The 21,360-nt window shown below is 49.6% G+C and overlaps 5 protein-coding genes across 5 annotated transcripts; 2 read left to right on the forward strand and 3 right to left on the reverse strand.

Annotated features, from left to right (window-relative positions):
* Positions 1 to 466: 466 nt before the first annotated feature.
* Positions 467 to 1,210, forward strand: N7466_007441 (putative lactoylglutathione lyase (Glo1); the record flags this gene model as incomplete). Its single annotated transcript, XM_057166830.1, has 2 exons — positions 467 to 1,087; positions 1,172 to 1,210. 2 exons carry the CDS (start codon positions 467 to 469, stop codon positions 1,208 to 1,210), a joined length of 660 nt encoding a protein of 219 aa, XP_057019871.1.
* A 156-nt stretch (positions 1,211 to 1,366) lies between these two features.
* N7466_007442 (CCCH zinc finger and RRM domain protein) lies at positions 1,367 to 3,710 on the reverse strand (the record flags this gene model as incomplete). Its single annotated transcript, XM_057166831.1, has 5 exons — positions 1,367 to 1,687; positions 1,747 to 2,729; positions 2,783 to 3,385; positions 3,441 to 3,559; positions 3,646 to 3,710. 5 exons carry the CDS (start codon positions 3,708 to 3,710, stop codon positions 1,367 to 1,369), a joined length of 2,091 nt encoding a protein of 696 aa, XP_057019872.1.
* Positions 3,711 to 4,445: 735 nt separating this feature from the next.
* N7466_007443 (elongation factor 2) lies at positions 4,446 to 7,247 on the reverse strand (the record flags this gene model as incomplete). The annotated part of the gene is made up of 4 exons (XM_057166832.1): positions 7,195 to 7,247; positions 7,034 to 7,107; positions 4,526 to 6,960; positions 4,446 to 4,463 (listed from the first exon to the last, which is right to left on the reverse strand). Exons 1-4 carry the CDS (start codon positions 7,200 to 7,202, stop codon positions 4,446 to 4,448), a joined length of 2,535 nt encoding a protein of 844 aa, XP_057019873.1. The 5' UTR covers positions 7,203 to 7,247.
* A 1,217-nt stretch (positions 7,248 to 8,464) lies between these two features.
* On the reverse strand, positions 8,465 to 18,253 carry N7466_007444 (uncharacterized protein; the record flags this gene model as incomplete). Its single annotated transcript, XM_057166833.1, has 3 exons — positions 8,465 to 18,053; positions 18,102 to 18,137; positions 18,198 to 18,253. The coding sequence occupies 3 exons, from the start codon at positions 18,251 to 18,253 to the stop codon at positions 8,465 to 8,467; spliced, it is 9,681 nt and encodes a 3,226-aa protein (XP_057019874.1).
* Positions 18,254 to 18,599: 346 nt separating this feature from the next.
* Positions 18,600 to 20,843, forward strand: N7466_007445 (OSTA/TMEM184 family protein; the record flags this gene model as incomplete). The annotated part of the gene is made up of 6 exons (XM_057166834.1): positions 18,600 to 18,718; positions 18,873 to 18,926; positions 18,993 to 19,080; positions 19,135 to 20,175; positions 20,247 to 20,602; positions 20,681 to 20,843. The coding sequence occupies 6 exons, from the start codon at positions 18,600 to 18,602 to the stop codon at positions 20,841 to 20,843; spliced, it is 1,821 nt and encodes a 606-aa protein (XP_057019875.1).
* Between the last annotated feature and the right edge of the window lie 517 nt (positions 20,844 to 21,360).

Below are 21,360 nucleotides of genomic sequence, written 5' to 3' on the forward strand. Positions count from 1 at the left end.
ATGAAAGAACAAAAACCAGCTCACAAGAATCGAAGGAGGCTATGCAAGTCAGCCTGGCGCTTGAGGCTTGTAATGATACCCCGCTTTCTCGTGATTGACCTGCATGGAAGGAATTGGTTTGGCGCCTCAAATCGCGCCTCAATCACGTCGATCCCTTGAGATGAAGACATTGGTTTGAATTGCAAACCTAAACATCCGTGGGCCGTACCTAAACTCTAACATATCCATACATCAGTATGTAATGTCTCTTCTCCACAGCCCTAGGTACTCGCTCGAGATAGGTATTGTACTCACTAATCAGTCAACGCCTAACATACTAGTAAGCTACTATGTACCAAAGCTACCAAAGCTACCAACAGGGGGAATCATGTGACAAAATCCTGCTCAAGTACCCGAGTAGTAAAGGTGAGGGGACATTCACTAAACACAGCGTACACACTCAGATTATACATACTTCATCACGAACATGACATCAAACTCCTTCCCAACAATTCCCCCCTCAGAAGTAGGCGTCTTCGCCCCAGGCGGACCAACAAAGACCTTCAACCCCGCAACCCAAGACCCCGCAACAAACAACTACCGCCTAAACCACTTCGCTCTCCGCATCACCGACCCCGCCCGTTCCCTCCACTTCTACGTCGACCTGCTCGGCATGCGCGTTGTCTTCAGCATGAACGCAGGCCCATTCACAATCTACTACCTCGGCCACCCGCCACCGGACACAGAGCTAGCAGACGAAGGGGTGGGGAAGTGGGCGGAGAACACATCCCAGATGCCGGTGCTGACAAGGACGAAAGGGTTGCTGGAACTTTTCCATGTTCATGGGACGGAGAATGATGAGGGGATCTCGAATGGAAATATTCCGCCTAATTTGGGGTTTGCGCATCTGGGGTCCACGGTGCCGGATGTTGGGGCTGCGGTGGAGAGGCTGAGGGCTGATGGGGTGGCGGTTTTGAAGGAGCCTGGGGTTTGTACGAGGGAGTCTGTGCCTTTGAGTGAGTGGGAGGCTGAAAGGGGGATTGGGAGAGGGGAGATTCATGAGAATTATGCTGGGGTTTTTGAGAATTTTGGCATGGTTGCTGATCCGGTGAGTTATAGATATGGGGTTTTTACATATATCCCATGGATGTTTGGAATGTGGGCTTGTAGCGTTGCTGACTTTCCTCCCCAGGACGGATATATGGTGGAATTGACTCCACAGGATATTTAGTAGATTTAAATGTTGGTTTACATATGGGAAGGTGACCGAGTATATGCATGATAAAGGTATCGAGATCAAAGTGTCTCGTCTCAAGAAGATGGAAATAGATGTACTAGCCTATTCACAGGGTTCAAATAGTACATGAGATGGAAAGAGGTTAAGTAACTATGCACCCCAGCCCTCATCCTCCGCAACATCATAATCCATATCACGCGGTGGCTGCTGTGGTGCCGGAGTAGTGACTGGTGTAGTATCCATGTTTGTGTCATGATCCTCGTCACCCAGACCATTCTTCGACTCTGTTGATGTTGCCGCTGGCAATGTGATGGGAGGGTTGGGAAGCCATGAGAGTTGCACCTCGCCCACGTTGGGAATGTTCCAAGGGCTGAACATGAACTTCTCGGCCTGGTATCGTTCCTTAAAGGCCACAATGATAGAGCCAGGTGTGCTGCCGTTAGCCTCGATGGACTCGTATTCGCCAATACCCTAAACGATTGGTTAGCTTTGGAGTTTCTTTTGAAACCTGTGGAAAATGTAAAACTTACAATCAAGTGTTGGCGCAGTGCCTCATCCTTATCAGAGTGGAGATCAACGCCTGCCACAGCAACCCGTCGTGGTCGGTTGTCCAGGCGAAGCACTCCACCCCGACCACGTGGGGAGGCGAATCCACCACGACCTCGGGGACCACCACGGTATGAAGGGTCGTAGCCTCCACGACCGCGGAACCCGCCTCGGCCGCGGTAGCCACCACGACCACGGTATCCGCCACGACCATATGCGGCTGAGGGATCAGAGGGGTCAATGCCAAGAGTTTGTGCCTCTGCCTCGAGAGCAGCTAATTGGGCACGTAGTTGTTTGGTCTCCTCACTCGCATTATCATCTGCAGCTGAATCTTCGGATTGAACCATGGCAGTATCAGGGCTGTTACCGGATGAAACACCAAGACGCTGCATTAGGAGTGATTTTTCTTCTTGTTGCTTTTTCATGAGTTCATCACGCTTGAGCTCAAGTTCTGCCTTGGCCTTTTCAGTCTCCAGACGCTTCTTCAGCTTTTCCTCGTGTAACCTCTGGGCCTCCTCTTGCTGTTTCTGGAACTCTTCTTGGTTGAAAGCGGGAACTTCGGGTTGTGACTCCCCATTCTTGTCGTGGGACTTGGGCTTATTCCAGTAGACCTTGACAAACCGGTTATCGAAGATCACCTTGGGACTGGCCCATGCTTGTTTAGCCTCGGCAAATGTCTCGTATTTAACCAGAGCAAGCTTCTTGTAAGGCTGCAACGAAACTTCTGCAATGTTGCCAAACTGGGAAAAGAACTCGCGCACAGCCTCCTCCGAAAACTTTTCGTCGGGAATCTGCTCGACCACAATTGTTGTAACTGAGCGATCCTCGTTATGCCCAGCAGACGAGAAGTCGGACCGGCCGCGTCCTCGTCCACTGAAACCACCACGCCCACGACCCCGGCCTCGCTCGCCGCCACGCGACGAATCGCCATCTCTGTTTGAAAGTGTTGCACTCTTCGGGTCATATTCTAATGAAGCATATTAGTGCCATGTCCAAATTAACACGAGATACCAGTCTTACCGTCATCCTTTTCGCCGTGTTTATATGGGCACGCAGTTCCCAAGTAGCAGATACCTTGGGTATCGTAGAACGGACAGCGCTGGTTGGCCAAATGCTCCATACCCGGCTGACCGGGCATTCCAGGCATTGGCATCCCAGGCATTTGAGGGAAACCCATTTGTTGCATTGCCATCATGGCGGCCATGGGATCGTTCTGATCAAAGCCAGGGAACCCGGGCATGTTCCCGGGCATGTTTCCAGGCATATTGCCAGGCATCATAGGGAATCCACCATGCTGGACCGGGAATTGCTGGCCACCCTGCATAGGATGTCCACCCCCACCCATCCAGTCACCGCGACCAAGTCCACCTCCACGGCCTCGTCGAGGAGTCTTGAAGGCGCGATTTTGAATCGCGCTATCTTCGCCTCCTTGCTCTCCCTGGAAGCCCTCATTGAATGATCGTTTGCGACTGCTGTATTCATTTTTAGGGCCACTAGGCGGGTTGAATGCTGGGGCAGTTGCGGAGAAGGTATGCGGCTGCTGTTGTGGCTGGAATTGTGGAACTGGAACAGCTTGTTTCGGGCCGAAATTGGTGAAGAGTTCGTCAACAAATGGCTGGGTGTCTGATAGGTGTCAGCATTACTCGACTGGACTGGGGATTCAAAGTGTCAAGCGCACGTTCTCGCAGGAAATCTTCCAAGTTTTCCACCGAGACTTTTCGGATTTCATCGTCCGGCGCATCGGTTCTAATCAGAGCAAGTACGTAGTCGGCAAGGACATCGGAGTCCGCGTCTGAGCTGAAAACATTGCGAACGCAAATTAGCCGAAAGTCCCGAAGTCAAGGAGCTATGCGTGGTTGGGCATATCTTGAGATGAAACTCACATGTCCTCTAGCTTCTTCACTACCCATGTCTTGACCTCAGCAGCTTCTGGGTCGGTAAAATGCATTATGGCGATGAGCAAGGCAGGCTCGGGACTGAATGGTAAGCAGAATGAAAGTTCGAGGTGACGTTAATCGCAGGGATCCGGGGTGACGGTAAGCTGCAGACGTTTGAACAACCAAAACTGAGACTCCCCAGTGGCGGTCGGTAGTTTTAAAAGATAAATCAGACTCTCAGTCTGAAAAGGGTATCAATGTAAGCAAAAAACACCTTCAATCATTGCAAGGTGGTATCGTTGTGAGCAAAAGAGTTTTTGAGAGCACAGAAATTCTGAAAACGCGAAAGCGCGCAATCATCACGTGACTGTGAGGAAACCAGTGCATACTAGTAATAGGTACTATGCAGATACATCATACCAATCATCGGAAGGATGGAGCTTGCTCTACGATTTACACTACTTGTCCAAATTACAAAAAAATAGAACATCTACAGATTTACACTGATCCAAGCTTTGTTTAGCATACCATGTTGATTTTCATATCCAAACTGGTAAGCTAAACTAGCAAATAGGAAAAAGCGAAAATAAAACATAAAGCAAAGGAACAACTATTTAAGACACCAGCAAACGTTATCCGGGGGTAAGGATATTCATAGAAACCGCAGATTCTAACAGGTGACGAAAGCATGCCGATTTAGACATGGATTTTTGATTGAACTGGGAAATTGTATTGCATTCATCAATCTCATAAAAAAAGATTCCGCGCGTTGACTGGCAGGAAGGTAATCTGACCAATGAACATTTTTACAGCTTGTCGTAGTACTAAAAGTAGAGTTAGTGGATGTTTCAACAATGGGATCATGAGACAGTGGGAAATAACTTACGTTCTCGTAGCCGGGAACAACCTCCTTGAGACCCTTGCGCTTGCGCATCTCGGTGACAACCTGACCGGGCTTGGTGGTGGGGTCCAGGGGAGAACCACCGGGAAGGACGGACCAGTGATCGAAGACGGACTGGGGGAAAGCCTGACCACCAGTGGCGGAACGGAGATCGGCAGGGAAACCGAAGGACTCGTTGACGGGCAAGTAAGCCTTGACCATGAACAGAGGGGTACCGGGACGCTGCTCCTCGGAGTAGACGTGACCACGACGGCGGGTAAGAACACCGTAGATACCACCCATAGCCTGCTCGGGAACCTGGATCTCGACGTTGAAGATGGGCTCGAGAATACCGGGCTCAGCAAGCAATGTGGAGGCGAGCAGGACACGACGAGCAGTGGGGATAAGCTGACCACCACCACGGTGAATGGCATCGGCGTGAAGGGTAACATCGAGGATGTTGAAGCGGACGGAGCGGAGGGGCTCCTCAGCGACGGGACCCTCACGGGTGGCCCACTGGAAACCGGAGACAACGGAATCCTTGATCTCGTTCAAGTACTGAACAGCCTTGGTCTGGTCAACCAGCAAGTTGGCACCGGTGGTGTCGGGACCGAAGCACCAGATCTTACGGGCATCGGTGACATCCCACTCGTACTCGTCAGCCATGAGACGGGCACGGAGCTTGAAGTCGTCACGGGGGCTGATCTTGCCAGCCTCAATGGCGAGGGAGAGCTCCTCGGACATGGGCTCAGCGGTCATGTACAGACGGTTGTGCTTGTTGGGAGACTTGGACAGAGCAGTCATGCTGGAGGTAGCAGTGACGGTCTCACGGTAAGAGACAACGGGGTCGGAGATGCGCAGAGGCACACCGGCGTGGTCCTCCTCAAGATCCTTAAGACAGATCTCCAAGTGGAGCTCACCAGCACCGGCAACAACGTGCTGACCGGACTCGTTGATCATGGTCAGGACACAGGGGTCGGACTTGGACAGACGCTTGAGACCCTCAACCAGCTTGGGCAGATCCTGGGCGTTCTTAACCTCAACGGAGCGCTGCACAACGGGGGAGACAGAGAACTTCATGACCTTCAAGTTGTGGGCGGTCTCATCGGTGGTAAGAGTACCGGACTTGAGCAAGAACTGATCGACACCGACCAGACCGACAATGTTACCGGCGGGGACGTCATCAATGGGCTCAACGAAGCGACCCATCATGAGGATGGTACGCTGGATGGCCTTGATGTACAGATCCTCCTTCTTTCCGGGGACGTAGTTGGGACCCTGGATACGGACCTTGATACCGGACTTGACGGTACCGGCGTAGACACGACCGAAGGCGTAGAAACGACCCTTGTCGGAGGTGGGCACCATCTTGGAGACGTACAGCATGAGGGGAGCGGAGGCATCACAGTCACGGATACCAATGCAGGCACGGTCGTCAGCGGGACCCTCGTAGAGGGTCTCGGCACGGTACTTCTGGGCAGTAACGGGGGAAGGCAGGTGGATACAGATCATCTCAAGCAGGGCATCGGCAGCGGGCAAGAACTTGCGCATGATGACCTTGAGGAGGGCCTTGCCCTCGAGCTCCTTCTCGTCAGCAAGGAGCTTGATCTCGAGCTTCTCAACGAGCTTCTCGATCTCATCACGCTTGTTGTGGTTGACGGCAGCGAAGATCTTGAAGATGGGGTCCAAGATGAACATGTTGAAGGCACGCTCAAGGGTCTTGCCCTCGGCATCCTCAGCCTTGTTGGTCCACTTCTTGGTCTTGGGGTTGAAGTAGTTGTCGCCCCACAGACGCTCAAGCATCTTCTTGCGGTCAACACCGAACTTCTTGGCGTACTTGATGGCGAACTGGCGGACGGTGAAACACCAACCGTGCAGACCGGAACCGAAGGCAATGGTACCCTTCTCCGCGTAAACCTGGACATCACCGAGGGTCTTGTCGAAGTAGGTGGAGATGATGACGTTGACGGACTCAATGGTACGGGAGAAGGACTGGTAAAGATCCTCCTTGGAGACCTGGAGCTCGAGAAGAGCACGATCAACCTTGTTGATGCAGAGAACGGGCTTAATACGCTCGGTCAGGGCCTGACGCAGGACAGTCTCGGTCTGGACACAGACACCGGAGACACAGTCGACAACGACAAGGGCACCGTCAGTGACACGGAGAGCGGCGGTAACCTCAGAGGAGAAATCAACGTGACCGGGGGAATCGATCAAGTTAATCAAGAACTCGGAACCATCGACCTTCTGGGAGATCTCCTTGAGATCCTCAGGGTCGGGGAACTTGGCGTACAGGGAGATGGCAGTGGACTTGATGGTAATGCAACGATCCTGCTCATCGGGACGGGTGTCCATGAAACGGGTCTCACCGGCCTTGGCGGCGGAGATAATACCGGCACGCTGGACAAGGGAGTCGGACAGAGTGGACTTTCCGTGATCGACTGTAGGAAAGCAAGTTAGTTTCGATATAATTTGGGAATTTCATGGCCCATGTAGGGGGGAGGATAATCATACCGTGAGCAATGACGGACATGTTACGGATGTTGGCCGGCTTGTCCATCAGGCCACGGATCTCCTCAATGGTGAAGCTGTTGAAGAAGTCGATATTAGCAAGCTGAACCGAATTTTCATGGTGGGCGTGATGGCTTCATCTGGGCTGGATAGATTTGACTTACTTGACCATCTTGGCGGTTTACTTCTCAAAAACAGGCCGTAGAGGCAAGGGAAGTATTAGAATAATAGAAGAAGCAAGAACACACACAGATGATCAGGACCGCGGACCAGATCAATCAAGCTATGTGCAAACTGCTCCGGAGAGGGAAGGGATGGAGAAGAGAAGAGGAAGGAGAAGGAGGGGTGCAGAGAAAAGTGGGAGAAAAAAAATGAGAGCGAGAGTGGGGACTTTGTGTGCCCCGCTCCGGGTTTGTGTGCGTTTCCAGATTATTTAATGTCAGTAACTTAGTAGTACAGTGCGAACCAGCCATTTCAATTTATTTCCATGTTACTTGTTTTACTTCCGATCACTCGAATCGACTAGTTTTTTCTACCGAGTATATTCTGAATCATATTAACGTTCGGTTTGATATTTGAAATCAAAGATGATAGTATATTAAGTCTCGTTGACTCAACGTTTCCGAGGGTATCCGTGGTTACCAACCATATATTACTCACTTCTGAGCTCAAGCTAGCTTCTATCGCATGACAGCGTGTAAAATTACAGGAAATACGATCCAACACAAAACAAGAAAAGAATTTGCAGGTTTTTGCATTTTTGCATTTTTGCCCTCGTTTTTTTCTCTCTTTCTAAGCCAATCAGCCCCGCTATCTCACCGCCTGCGCGGGGTGGTGGGCTGTAGTGGATTAATAATACATATTAACATTGAAAAGGACGATCCCATTGTAATCTACCTCAGGGTTAGCTCGGTCAGATGGTGTATCATGTAAAAATTAAACCTTGTGATTTGGATGAAATCATATTGGAAAAAAAATTCTTCTCTTCCCAACCGTAGCCTTCCTACCCAATCAGCCATGGGGGAACTTTGACGATTAGGTAATGGTTAGCTACCGAGCTCGGGAGGTATATCCATGGATATGCCTTATCTAGGTGAGCTATGCAATAGTAAGCTACATACCTGACTGGGAAGGTAATAAAAATTTTATACTTTGAAATATTCACATTTGGGTAGAACTCGCCACCGAATGTACTAGGTACTAGTAGTATGTAGTGGTAGGTATCAAAACGCAGGGGTATTATTAATACAGAAGATAGAACAACAGGTGGTGTTGAAACCAGGCCCAAAAGTGGGCACTAGTGAAAACATCCAAAAAGAGACAGAATCAAGTACATAAAGAAAAAAAAAACAAAAGAACATCAACAAGGCTTCAAATCTATACAAAAAAAAGTTTGGAAGCCACCCGGGCAAAAAGGGGTATAGTGGAACGCGATCACGTTCCCAAAATCGTTCCATAAGCATCCTCCACCTCCTTGGCTATCTCCAATAAGGTCACAATGATGATCTGGTGCGTAACATTGGGCAGCTTATCACGCTGTAACCCGATCCACTCCAACGGGGGCGTTGCCTCTCCCATGTCTCTCAGTTGTGGCGTTTCAATAACCGGTGGCTTCAATGCCGTGTAGGTATACTTGGATTGCGGCACATTGACCACAGCAGTAATCTTCTCTTGCTGCTCGGCTCCTTCGCCACCCCCTTCACTACCGCTGCCAGGACCACCAGTAATCCGAACCGCAGAGGGAGCGAGTGGCTTACCAAGCCGTGAGGCGAGTGCCCGCAAGTGTGACTCCCACATGTCGCGGATGAAACTGATGCGCGAGTAGTTCCAGCCCACGTCGACCTTGCCTTCAAAGCTACTGTGGAAGATGTATTCAATCTCCCGAGCTCCCGGCACTTGCCAGGTTTCCATCCCCGCCACAAGTCGAGGTACCTTGAGAATGGTGCCGCCACGGGAGCCGGCGGCTCGTTGGGCGATTTCATCCACAGACAGCTCTTCCAGTTGAACCGAGCTAGGCCGGCTTATTCCAGAAAGTGCCACGCGGAGCTGACCAAGCGTCAAGCCCAATGCGCTATGGATCTTGTCGGATTCAAGCGACACGGAAAATCGGGCCTGCGCATCGTAGGCTTCCATTTTGAAGATTTGGTTGTCAAAGAATGAACTAGGGAAGGCACCGAGATTGATATGGTGGATACTGATAACCACACGGGTATGAAGTTGTATGGGTGCCCTCTCCGACTCATCATCCTTTTTGATATCTTCTTTTGTGCGAATACCCAACTGGGTGGGAGCAATGGAGGATTTGCGGCGTAGATATCGCTCAACCTCACGCAGAGATGCCTCGTAAGCGGACTTCTTGTCCTGCACTAGCCTCTGCCAGGCTTGGAAGAGTGCGAGGGTCTGGGATGCCGTCAAAGATGTACAGAAAACTTGCACTTCGTCGCCTTCAAGTATACTAAAGAGCCGTTGACTCTGTTCACCCGAAGGTTCACGAACATTGTACATGAGGAAGTCGAACATGGCAATATGTGCCACCAGGAACGGTTGATAGTCAAATGAAACCTTCGCTTGGAGATGATGGAAAGCGATGGAGGCTTGAATGAGGGGTGTGTGCCCAGCCTCACGGGACTCTGGCCATTGAATGGAGGTGCTAACTTTGACTGTTCGCATTTCAACAATGCCACTCATGCGTCCCTTGCTCTCAATACCAATAGAATCAAAGTTGATGCACATAGTTTGCTCGTTGTCTGAGGTCTTGTTGGAAGAAACCCACAAGTTGTCGATGGCAAACTGAGCCTTGCCCAGAGTTGATCCGAGATCTAGTTGAATTTCCAGCTTCTCAATAGCAATAGTCGTGTTCCAAGGGAAAGCCGATGCCGCAGAAACTTGCTGGTAACGCTGAACAATGTAGGTCTGGGCCTCTGGTTCAGGCGGTTCCTCTGGTTGTAGCGTTGAGCTGGAGCTAGGCTCATCATCGGATGGAAGCCAGATCTCTTGAAACAACAGGGTATCTTGTACTTGTTTGGCATTGAGGACAACCTTCATTGGACTTACTCTGAGAATCGCTGACATGCCACTTTTACGGCCAAGATGCTTGCTGTTCATCAGAGATAAGACCATGGACTGAACTTCAAAACTCGCGGTAGACTCATTGGAGTAAACATGCTTTACAGAAGCCTCCAAATTATTGAATGCCAGAGAAAGAGCAACGAAACGACCCTGTTCTTTGGACATGATTGTGTTGACCGTAACGTAAACACTATCGAATCGTGCCGTTGCTGCCACTCTGGCGATCGGCTGACAGCTAAGACTGAATTCTTGCTTACAGAACAACAACCCCAGATTGACCTTGCATCGCCCAAGAATGGAGCTGGGATCCGGTGCACCAAATGGAGGTTCTTGCATCATCTTTTGCGATTGTAGTTTCGTTGCAGCGGAAAGACGTCGAGGACGACTTTGCTGATTTTTCGCTCCCATGATCTCCTTCACAGTAGCCGTCATTTGCTTGACAAGTGGGACAAGCGTCGGGTATAGAACATTGCTGGATGGATTGACCTTCAGCTCTGCATTTAGCGCTGGGTCATCAGTGCCATTATCTTCGAAATGAACCTTCAAGGCCACCCCTGGCGCCTGCAAAGTCGCGGTGGTCGCGGAATCTCCTTGTACATATTCGCCATATTTCGCTTCGGAAAGTCGGCTACCCTTCATATTGGCAGCCATCAAAGTCTGAGGATCCTGACTTCGCTTTCCTTGTAGCGAGACCGTAGCACCGGCAAAATCAACGTCCACGAGAACAGATCGTACTCGTCTGTTGCCAAACAGACCCTGGCTTTTTGGGCCATTATCTGGATCAGGAGATGGATTTGTAGCCCAAGCTGCTTTGCCCTCCCGCAAGGCCTCGCTCGCGGATGCGATAGAGTTCCGGATCATATTGCCAGGAATGATGAATTCAGATGTAGCACGAATGTCGAGGGATTTGCCTGCTGCCTGTAATACGAGCCACAGTTCTTTCCCAATGGAATGATAAGCAACATTGAACACCAGTTGAGGCATGAGAGCGGAGTTCAGAGACCGCTTCCTCCGATCTGCACGGAACGGAACCATCTGAAGCTGCATATTCTCAATCCGAAGCCTGGCTGTATTCTTCTTCTTGTTGGACAACTCGACTTGTTGAATAGAAAAGACAAGATCTTCTGGCTGGCGACCACCACTACCCGAGAGAGGAGATGACATATTCCACGCGACTTGGATGCCTTTGAAATGAAAAGAATATAGGGCATTCAGAAATACTTGAGCAGCAGCAGCATCATCATTCACCTGAATCTTTGGAACGTCAGAATGGGTGTCATTTGTTTGCTTGTGATTGCGGTGCCGCAGTCTGCGTAGGCGTTTGACCTCATGAGACAGATCCAATGTCTTGATACGCTCTTGAGTGTAGATAGCAATATCCACTACCAAAGCAGCCGTCTCGGCAAAAAGCTCAATGTCAAATTTGTCACTCGTGAAATGGTAGGCGCGCATGACTTCCCCATTTTCACGAACAGTGGATGTTCCATGAAGTTTGACGGCCAACGTGAAGCCGCCGTATGATCTGGCTTGGTCTTTCTCTAGACGTCGCAGTAGGAAGCCGATTTGAGAAGCATCAACATTGAACTCGGGATATTCCATGGGGTAACCTCGGTCCAGGCCATTCTGGACACTCATTTGCATCGTCCCAAGGCTGAAGACCATTTCTGCCTTGTAATCCTTTCCATTCAACCCGGGCGCAACAGCATGTATCTCAAATCCAGCCATTGTAAGCCGAGCCTTGTATAGAACTGGGGACTCATCAGAGACAGGATTCGGTTTACTTGCTTTCTCCAGCGAAAGTGCATCACCCAAGTGGGACTGAAGAACGTCAACGTTCTGTTTAAGGTCCTCCAGGAGATGGGCAACATCTGGCCCTGTCAGAACACCCAAGAGACTCCGAACGGCACTAGCTTCAAGACGAATCATTTCAATTGTGAGGTCCACCTCCAACTCCTTGCGGCCAGATGAGAGATTTGCAAGGATCCGACCATTGGTTGGAGGGATATCCAATTTCGACAACGCCCGTGACTTGACACCTTCACCTGACAGGAATGTATGGGAATTTTGCTTCACATCAAAGTCGACCTCGATCTGAGACGATTTTGTAGGCATAATCGACATGCGGGCAACGTCACCAGAGATAATGTAAGTCAGGGACGGCAAGAGGCTTAGTCTGAGCTGATAGTCATCCAGGAACATGGCCACATTGATGCGATTGTGGGTGGGCTTTCCCGACACTGGTCGAATTTCAACTTGAGGACTAGCAGGCTGTGCAAGTTTGCAGTTGTTGGTAAGCTGTCGAATGTACCTGACTTCGTCCTCAATAAGTCGGTCTGCCACATGGGCAAGACCAACAGGATCTTCTTTCATCTCGAATCGAAGTTTTTTGCACGACGCAGCAACCCTCCAATCATTTTGGCATTCTTTTTCATCTTCTTCGGATACAAGTGAGAAATACAAGTATGGATCGGCAATTCTGGACAGCATGAGCGATCCCGACTGGCTCAATAATTCAGACGAGCATGCCTCTGAACTGAACAAAAGAGCGAGTTCTTCTTTGCCTGTCGTTTTTGTACCGGCTGAGCTGTGGACAATGGAGCCTCGTAGACCCTTGGAGACCAACGCAAGCTTGACGTTGATACCATCAAGAGTGATGGATCCAAAATCTGTGCCAAAAGCAATCTGCAACTCTGTTGGCTCTTTCTGTCCATCACTGGGCGATGATTGTACCGATTTGGATTCAAGGGTGACTGTTGACATCACTTTCACAATGCCTTCGACAAGATCCAGAACCTCCCAGCGTAGATGAAGAGCGGCAGATGAACAGTATGCCTGCAATGTGATAAGCTTCTTGAGGTGTATCGTGCCCTCATCTTGGGATATGTGTTCGGGCACAAGCTTTGCGACTGTCGACAAATCTTCGACAATAAACTCATTGCCCCTTGCACCGGGATCCAAAGAGAACCTAAATGTCTTGATTGTACAAGACATGAACATAGATGGTTTGGTTGCAGTCTTTCGGGGTTCAGGGCTTGGCCAAATTTTGCGCATGACATAACTCTTTTCCACAAGTGCCAAATCCCATGCTCGCCACTGGTCAAAGCCAGTAAAGACAGTCGATCTAGCATCAGGCGGCAATGGAAGATTGTTTTCCAGGCATCTTCGCTCCAATTCGCGGCGTTTATGGACCGGAGAGTTTTTGTAGATATTTCGGATTCGAGAAATAATTTTCCAAGAATCGTGTTGGCGCAGATGAGATGACGCAACTCGAAGAACATAGGATATGCGTGCGAGGAATATTGGGTCCGGAATGTCGGTTGCTGATTGCGTCGCGAAATAAATGAGATACTGCAGGCGCCGCGTGCTTGCAGTTGAAATATTTTGGAATGCCGATGCAACAGAGTCAAACATGGTTGTAGCTCGTCGGACAAGAAATGCCAGCCGTTCCACTGATCTAGCGGAAGTTGCAGTGTTGAATGTTCGCATCTGTAAATTCGAGCGAACATTGGGAGATGTCACAAGCCAGAAGTTCAAATCGCTCAGATTGCAGTTGAACACGGCCTTTTCCTGGAAAGCATCTGTTCGACTTCCTTCAACAGATACGGAGAGATGATCCGCCGCCACATGGGCAGTAATGCCTTGGTTGAGACCTTCAAGAAGATCGCCCTTTTGCCGTTGAACGCGTCGTTGCACCTCGGCTCGAAGATGGTGAACCTCAATGCCGTATTCATCTCGAAGTTCAATTTGATTATTGACGGGTGATTCTGAAACATCCACCAATCTCAATTTGATGGATGGGATGCGAAGTGAAACGGAAGTTGTTTGCCTCGGCTGGCTCATAGACTTGTCATAACCTACTATATCGGCGATGACATCCTTTTGAAGGGAATCAATGATCTGAACTGGATGTTTTGGCTCCAAACCATCCAACAAGGCAGACAAGGAGAATAGGAACCTTGGGGTACAGAAGCCTCGGATACCAGATGGGAGATCCAATGCAAGGTTGGTGTGTGTGGTTTGATCATCTTCGAAGGTCAAAAACATAGAACTCGCGGTCGTGTATTTATCATCTTCATTAGCAACAGGCCCGTTACTGGTTGTCGATGGCAGCTCGGAGGTGTTCAAAGAAAGCTTGTAATAGGAAAAGTGTGGTAGGATCCAAGGATTCGCATCTCTGATGGCTGCTGGCGAATACGAAGTTGCTCTGGGAGTAGAATAACCATGGCTGTCATTATCCTTAGTTCGATTGACCTGTAAAGTGCTCCAACTGTCTTCACGGAGGGGGGCGACAGGCCGATATAATGACTCTGAGCTAGGAGCTGACACGATGGTTTGAAAGCCATTGTTTCGAATTTTTGTGCTTTTGATACTTGATGTTTCGGAGTGGACAAGAAAACTCCTGGCACTTCCCGCAGGTTGAGTCCCCGAAAACCCTCTGTATGACGGGGCGTTTACAGAGCCAAAGCTTTGATGCATAGGCTCAGGCATTGAAGGTATGGCGATCGTTGGTATTGAGAGACCATCAGCGTGAGGGATAGACGAGATAGGCGCAATCTCTTCCAAGTCAAAAAGTAGCCACTGAGCTCGATGGGTACGCCGATCTTGTGTTCTGATATGTTCCTGTTGTAAACGTCTACTTTCGGTGATGTCCTGTTTGCGAATCGCCATCTTGAATCCTATCGCCACTTTGACAATTCCAAGAGGGTCCACTCTCTTGTCAGACGATCGGAAAGCTAGGGTAGCGGACTGACGATCAACTGCAGCGACAGTCAGGTCAGGCATCAATAAGTTCATACGCTTTGAGAACTTAGTGGTTGCCCAGTCGTTGAAGTTGACTGTTAATGGCCTAGAGCAAATCATGAGAGCCGTCTGGTCCAGCAAAACAGTGATATGGATCGAGTTAATCTTGGCCCTTAAAAAGGTCACGTCATGGAGAACAGGCGGGAAGAGTGGATGCAACGTGTTTTCCTCATTGTCAAACGAAAAATCAAAGCTTTTGAGGCTCGATGCCACGCATGCCAGAAATTCCGGGGAACATTCGCCTGTAATTTTGCCCACGTCGAAGTCCCAGTTACAAACATAGGTTGGCTCAGCAGGAGGTAATCCAAAAAGACGATGGCCGTAAACTGAGATCCCATCGAGGAACAGCTGAGTTTCGGATATGGATGTGGACCCGTCCTCTTCAGTAGACTGCAAATCTATCTTGAGTGGACTAATCGACATTTGCATGTCCATGTAGTAGTTGGTAAATCGCAAATCTGCTTCCAGAGAGGCAGCCCGAAGTCTTGTGCATTGCAAATGGTCGTAGATATTTTCGGACAGTAGAGCGCACGGACTGTCCACCGTTACATGGACTAAGACATCCATGTCGTTTGATTTTCGGTTCGGATTGATACCCGTAGGGTTCGCGGGCGGTTCCTTCAAGGTGGTGTACGCCACCTGCAGGTCTTGGTATTCTTCAAGAGTCTTGAAATGCATCTCATCACCAAAGTAATTTTCTTTGACGGCCATGAAGCTCTTGATCAAAAATCCATAGAGATAGCATCTAGGTGCCGTACCATCGAGATTAAGCACCAGAGTATCTGTCAATTCTGGAGATGTTGAAAGGAAGTAAGTGTACGACCCATCAATAAGAAGGCTATCCAGTGTTGCCATTTCAGCTCCTGGCAAGAAAGCATGATGTGTATCCCAGGCAGGAACCAAGTGATCCACACCTCCATCTTGGAGGTTAACCTTAAACTCCACTGTATTATGTTCAGGTTGATACTTATCCAAGGGAATTGTCACATTCGCTGTCAACTGCTTGCCCTTGATGACAATGAATCGATTATCCTCGCGATCAGACGGGTTGCTGATGATGTTGCGGTCATTTACATTCACCAGTAACTCCAGGTTTGAGAAGTTGAGGTCGATGTTGTAGATAAATGGCACATAAGTGTAATATTCGGATGGGGGGCCAGATGCCCAATCGGTCACAAGATCAGTCAAAAGAAAAATGTGATCTCGTAAGAGATAGAGCTCCATTTTATGACTTTCAATCGCAAAATTCCATGAACGCAGGTTGTTCCAGGAGAGGGGATTGGACAAGTCGCATGTCACTAACTGTCGTGGGCATTGCCATAGCAGCCCATGATTCACGCTGGAAGAGAGCTTCGAGTCGCGTAATTCCAGAGCGAGCTCATTTCGGTACCCTGTACGTGATGCTGCCATATCCATGTTATAGCTGATGGTCGAGTCAGGGCCAACACGAAGAGAGAGCCACCCAAATGGACGAATATCAGGGCCAATATGGCCCTTTTCACCTTCCTTAGGGCGCGATTTCCCTCTCTCACTTTGCTTCTTCACTTTCGAAGTACCCCCAACACCGTCCGCGCGGCCTTTCCACTGCCAGTCCTTTGACTGCTCTCGAGTGGGAATTCGGAGTATGAGCTCCTGGCTAATTTCAATTTGCAACTTGAAGGAAGTACTTTGTCTTAACATGCCAGGCCTAAGCGACTCTGCGGCTTCCGCGCTGCGATAAAAATTGGGAAAGAAAACATTTTGCAGCCCAATTCGCTCCCTGTCGGCCCAGGGTCCATAGTTGATTGTTCCACCATCTATCTTGAGATCGATGCCCCATTCTGGAGGGGAGGTATGGTTGATGTTCTTGTTCATTTGCTCGTCAGAGACCACATGCTCCGGCTTAACATGACCGGGAATGTCCCAGAAATACGTCAATTCTAAGCTGGGGCCATCAAAGATGGTGGAAAATCGGGCATACTCGACTGAATTCCATTTTTCATGATCATCGTCATCAGCTTCGTCCAGATATCGGGAGAGACCAGTCCAACGGATATCATCTGGAAACTCTGCCTGACTTCTTGGCATGTTATCGGCTTTTCTATTTCCCAAGTTGAACGACTCCACAGAGGTTTGGAAGTACGGAACAAGGTCACGAATACCGTGCCATATCTTGCGTCTCTGAAAGCGATAGCTGAAGATGTTCCCCCGGTTCCATTTCAAGACTGGTTCTTCATCTTCTGCAGCACCTAAAACTTTAGCAGTAGCCAATTGCGTCTGTTTGAAGTCGGGGTTGGGCCGCATTTGGACCACTGGGTGCTTGAACTTGAAGGAAAAAAGCTGTCGATACAAGTCTAGCGAGCCTGCCTTGCAAGCAGCAATATTTCCGGTCGCACCATCAAAAGTCGTTGTCAAAACAGAGCGCGTGTTCTCGTTTCCCATCACAATTGCTCCTTTAGTGCAATCGAGTTTTACCGGTAAGAGCTCAAGCAAATTCGATACCGGCTCCGAGATTTCGGCATGACGGTTATTGGAGGCTTGATAATCCAAATGTTCCCTTTCACCCGTATTATTATCAGAAACGTTGTCGAGGCTTGTTTTTGTTCCACGCTCAGACTCCATTGTGAACGCTGTGTCAGTCCGCCCTGGCTGTACGCCGACTTGGGAGTGATCATCGCTCTCGCCATCATCCCATACATCCTTGGTGTATCCAAAGCCAGCAAGAATACTATCGTAGGCGGGAGTTCGATTGTAAATGAACCATTCTAAGCCGTAGGTTGTAATTGAGATGCGACACGGCAACTTAATGGCCTTTTCAGCTCCACCTTGTTCTCCCAGACTTGCATTTGTATTGTTGGGTGTGTCTGGAACAGAACCATTCTCTTCTTTGCTTGCCGCATCATAGCCGCTGGTTTTCTCTTTGAAGTCGGATAGATCGGTGCGTGCCACTGGACGTTTCCAATACCTCCACGTTATGAACCCTCCATGGATGAAGATCGTTTCATTCACTCCATGGTACCGAACACCCTTGAAGAATATTCTGCCACCCAGGAGCGACACTTGCAACGCGTTGATATCGACATAAACGCGGTAGTAGTGCCAGGTATAGGCTCGAATTCCGTAGGATACAAGGGTCGCGAACAGCCGATTGAAGTAGAGGAGAAAGAATAAAACACTAAGAAGTTAGCGACAAGTTGGTCGTGGATATCTAAAAGACACTCACAGAATACAACAAACGAAGAGCTCCAGGAGAAAAAACCTATTAAGTCTCAATCAGTCAACTAGTAATACGTGTGCAAGATTTCCAAATGCAACGGACCAATTGAAGCTTGGGTCCGGCGTCAGGTAAGAAGCCGTCAAGCTTGTACTGGCCATTTCTCCTTGAAACCGCCAGCTGGCGTGAGCATTTTTCAGCTAAATGGATTGACTCGCAATTGACGAGCCCAATAAATGAGCCTTAGCATTCCAAGATCTAAGGAAATGTTGCGTGGCGTGGAGTCGCGAATGTTGGAAATGCGGGATTGTTTTAATCTAAGGCGGTGTCACGAGAACGATCGTCATCGGCACACGCCTCCTGGCGACGATTTATTCCTCGAGCTCCCCAGTCCTTTGCGCGCGCCGAGTGTACCATGTCTTACGCCACTCACGAGTTTACGAAATGACTTATTGTACCTAGAATCGCGGCTACCCCTATCCGCGCTTGCCATACTCGTTCGTAACCATGAACACCGCCGCTGCCGCTGCTGCTGGTGGAGGTGGAGGAACAGGCTCCAGCCTAGCTAGAGCAATCATTATTGTCACCGGTGTCTCAGCTCTAGTAGCTTCACTACTCTCTATTGTGTGAGTATATAACTCTCGCGAGCTATCTAATACCTTAATCTTTGTTGATGAAGCTAACTTCTCCTTATCTTGTGCAGGTCCATATGGTTCCAAACGTATGAGCTCCAATCGCAACCAAGCCTGACCCAATAGCTGCTAATTCGAGCATCAATAGCAAAAACTATCGAAAGCCCCTTCTTCAGAGATATGTTGTGCGCATTCTTTTGATGTGAGTGTTGGCTATACCATTGCCGACCGTCTCGGAAGACTCAGGAGTCATGCTAATTGACAAAAGGGTGCCAATATTCGCGGCAGCTTCATGGACGAGCATCGTATCCCTGACTGCAGCTCAGTTTCTTGATCCGATCCGTGATATCTATGAGGTATTTTGCATATCCTAGGGTCGGTCGGGTTTATGCTGACGAGGTGATTGATAGGCATTCACTATTTACACATTCTTCCAGCTGCTCATCAATTTCCTTGGTGGTGAGCGGGCAGTAATCATTATGGCCCATGGCCGCCCACCGATCTCCCATGCTTGGCCACTTAACCATTTCCTGCCGAAGGTTGATATCTCCGACCCGCATACTTTCTTAGCTGTCAAACGTGGCATCCTGCAGTATGCCTGGTTGAAGCCCATTCTGGCTCTCGCATCTATTGTGATGAAAGCCACCGATACATACCATGAAGGATATTTGGATATCGGATCTGGCTATTTGTGGACCGGCCTTGTGTACAATGCCAGTGTCACCCTCAGCCTGTATTCCCTAGCAATGTTCTGGGTGTGTCTGCACGACGACCTCTTGCCGTTCCGCCCTGTCCCCAAATTCCTCTGTGTCAAACTCATCATCTTTGCTTCATACTGGCAAGGATTCTTCTTGTCGATTCTGCAATGGCTGGGGGCTCTTGGCAATGGTGTCGCCGGGTACACCCCGGATAATCTTGCTGCCGCCATCCAGGATAGCCTGCTGTGCTTTGAAATGCCTTTCTTCGCCATGGCACACTGGTATGCATTCTCATGGCATGATTATGCTGATCCCACAATATCGGCTGCCCGTATGCCAGTGAAGTACGCGCTTAGAGACGCGTTTGGAATCCTCGATCTGATTGAGGATACAAAGATCACACTCCGAGGAGAGAACTATGACTATCGGCTCTTTGATTCAGGCGACAATATCATCGCGCACGAGGAGTCCGATTCCCGAGTTAAGCGAGTCATGGATGGAATGCGGTACGAACGAGGAGGAAAGGCAAAATACTGGATTCCTAAGCCGGGCGAGACTAGCAAGCCTGGAGAGACTGATAGTCGTACCCCGCTTCTCGCTGGCGGGGGGTCCAGTGCCCGAGACCGCAACGAGAGAGGCAGCCGTAGCTCTACCGATCGATACCGATCATATAGTGAGATCGCAATCGCGCTGGACGACGACGATGAACACTTGTTCGCCAATGCGCGTGCACTGGAATTTGGAGACTGGAATGTAAGTCACTAACATTGTAAAGAGTGAATTGTCGCTGTGTGGGAAGCTAATAATTTTGTCACCGCTTGTAGTATCCTGTCATCACCGCGAACGAAGTCCCCCGAGATCAACGGTTACCAATAACCAGGGGCTACCAGGGCTCCAGTCAATCGACCGATGGCCCAGTGAAAAAGTCCCGCACACACCGAAAAGGCCGAGCGTCGGGCAGCGACAGCAGGCGGGATCCTAATTCCTCGCGCAAGTCCAGTAAGAGCTCCCGTGGGCCAGGTCCCTTGCAGCGCAACGCCAGCTCCACGAGCTCCCAACAGTCACATCGCAGTCAGCTTGTCGACCTCGTGGTGGAGAATGAAGAAGCCGAGGAGGAAGATCGAGCTCAGGCACAACGGGAAACTGGTTCGGCCTGGAAAGCTGAAACCCGACACTACGAGTAAGTTTTTATGAATGATTGGGCTATAAAGCATCATTGGGATGACCTTGCTGACCCTTGTTTCTAATCTTTGTTTAGGAGACCATCTGGACAACCAATCGAAGAAGAGAGTGAACAGCCCGAACAGCCCGACCAGCCCGACCAGCCGGCTCAGGAACACGCAACGGAGCCGGTCCAGGGGCAAGCTGCCACGCGATGGTATAGTGCCCTGGAAGACGACAATGATGTGTGGGGCAAATGATGATTTGTGAGTTTCCCATACGGAGGATTCCGTGTATTTGATTTGGAAGCATCAGAGCCTCTCGAGTGGATTGGTTCTAATTCTTTAATCTCCCCTATTCTGCGCACGGTGCCGTAGTTTGGCCTGCGGTCCAGAATCTTTCGAGATAAACGGTGTGTACTCTGTATACAATAAACACAGCTTGTATCATGACATTAACCAATAAATGGTCTCTGTTGCGCACACCCCCGTTTGAAATGGTAAATAAGCTCGCCCAAATTGCCCTCCTTTTACTCCGTAACCTTGGAACGTACTACGCGCCCGAGATTGACCCCACTCTTCTACCTTAAATGCCCTGACACCCATGGAACGAGGTAAAAGTCCACGGGTACTAAAAGCGCAACTTTCTAAGGTTGTCTCTCCAAACCCACTAATGAGGTGTCGTGCTCAATTGGAAGCATTCAGGAACCAATTCCACGTGTTTTGTTCTCTTCAGGGCTGCACAAGATAGCCTCCAGGGCTTGACATCTGGAGTATT

This window comes from Penicillium verhagenii (genome assembly GCF_028828195.1).
Source record: "Penicillium verhagenii strain IBT 33310 chromosome Unknown utg000007l_segment0_segment0, whole genome shotgun sequence".
NCBI classification, from domain to species: domain Eukaryota; kingdom Fungi; phylum Ascomycota; class Eurotiomycetes; order Eurotiales; family Aspergillaceae; genus Penicillium; species Penicillium verhagenii.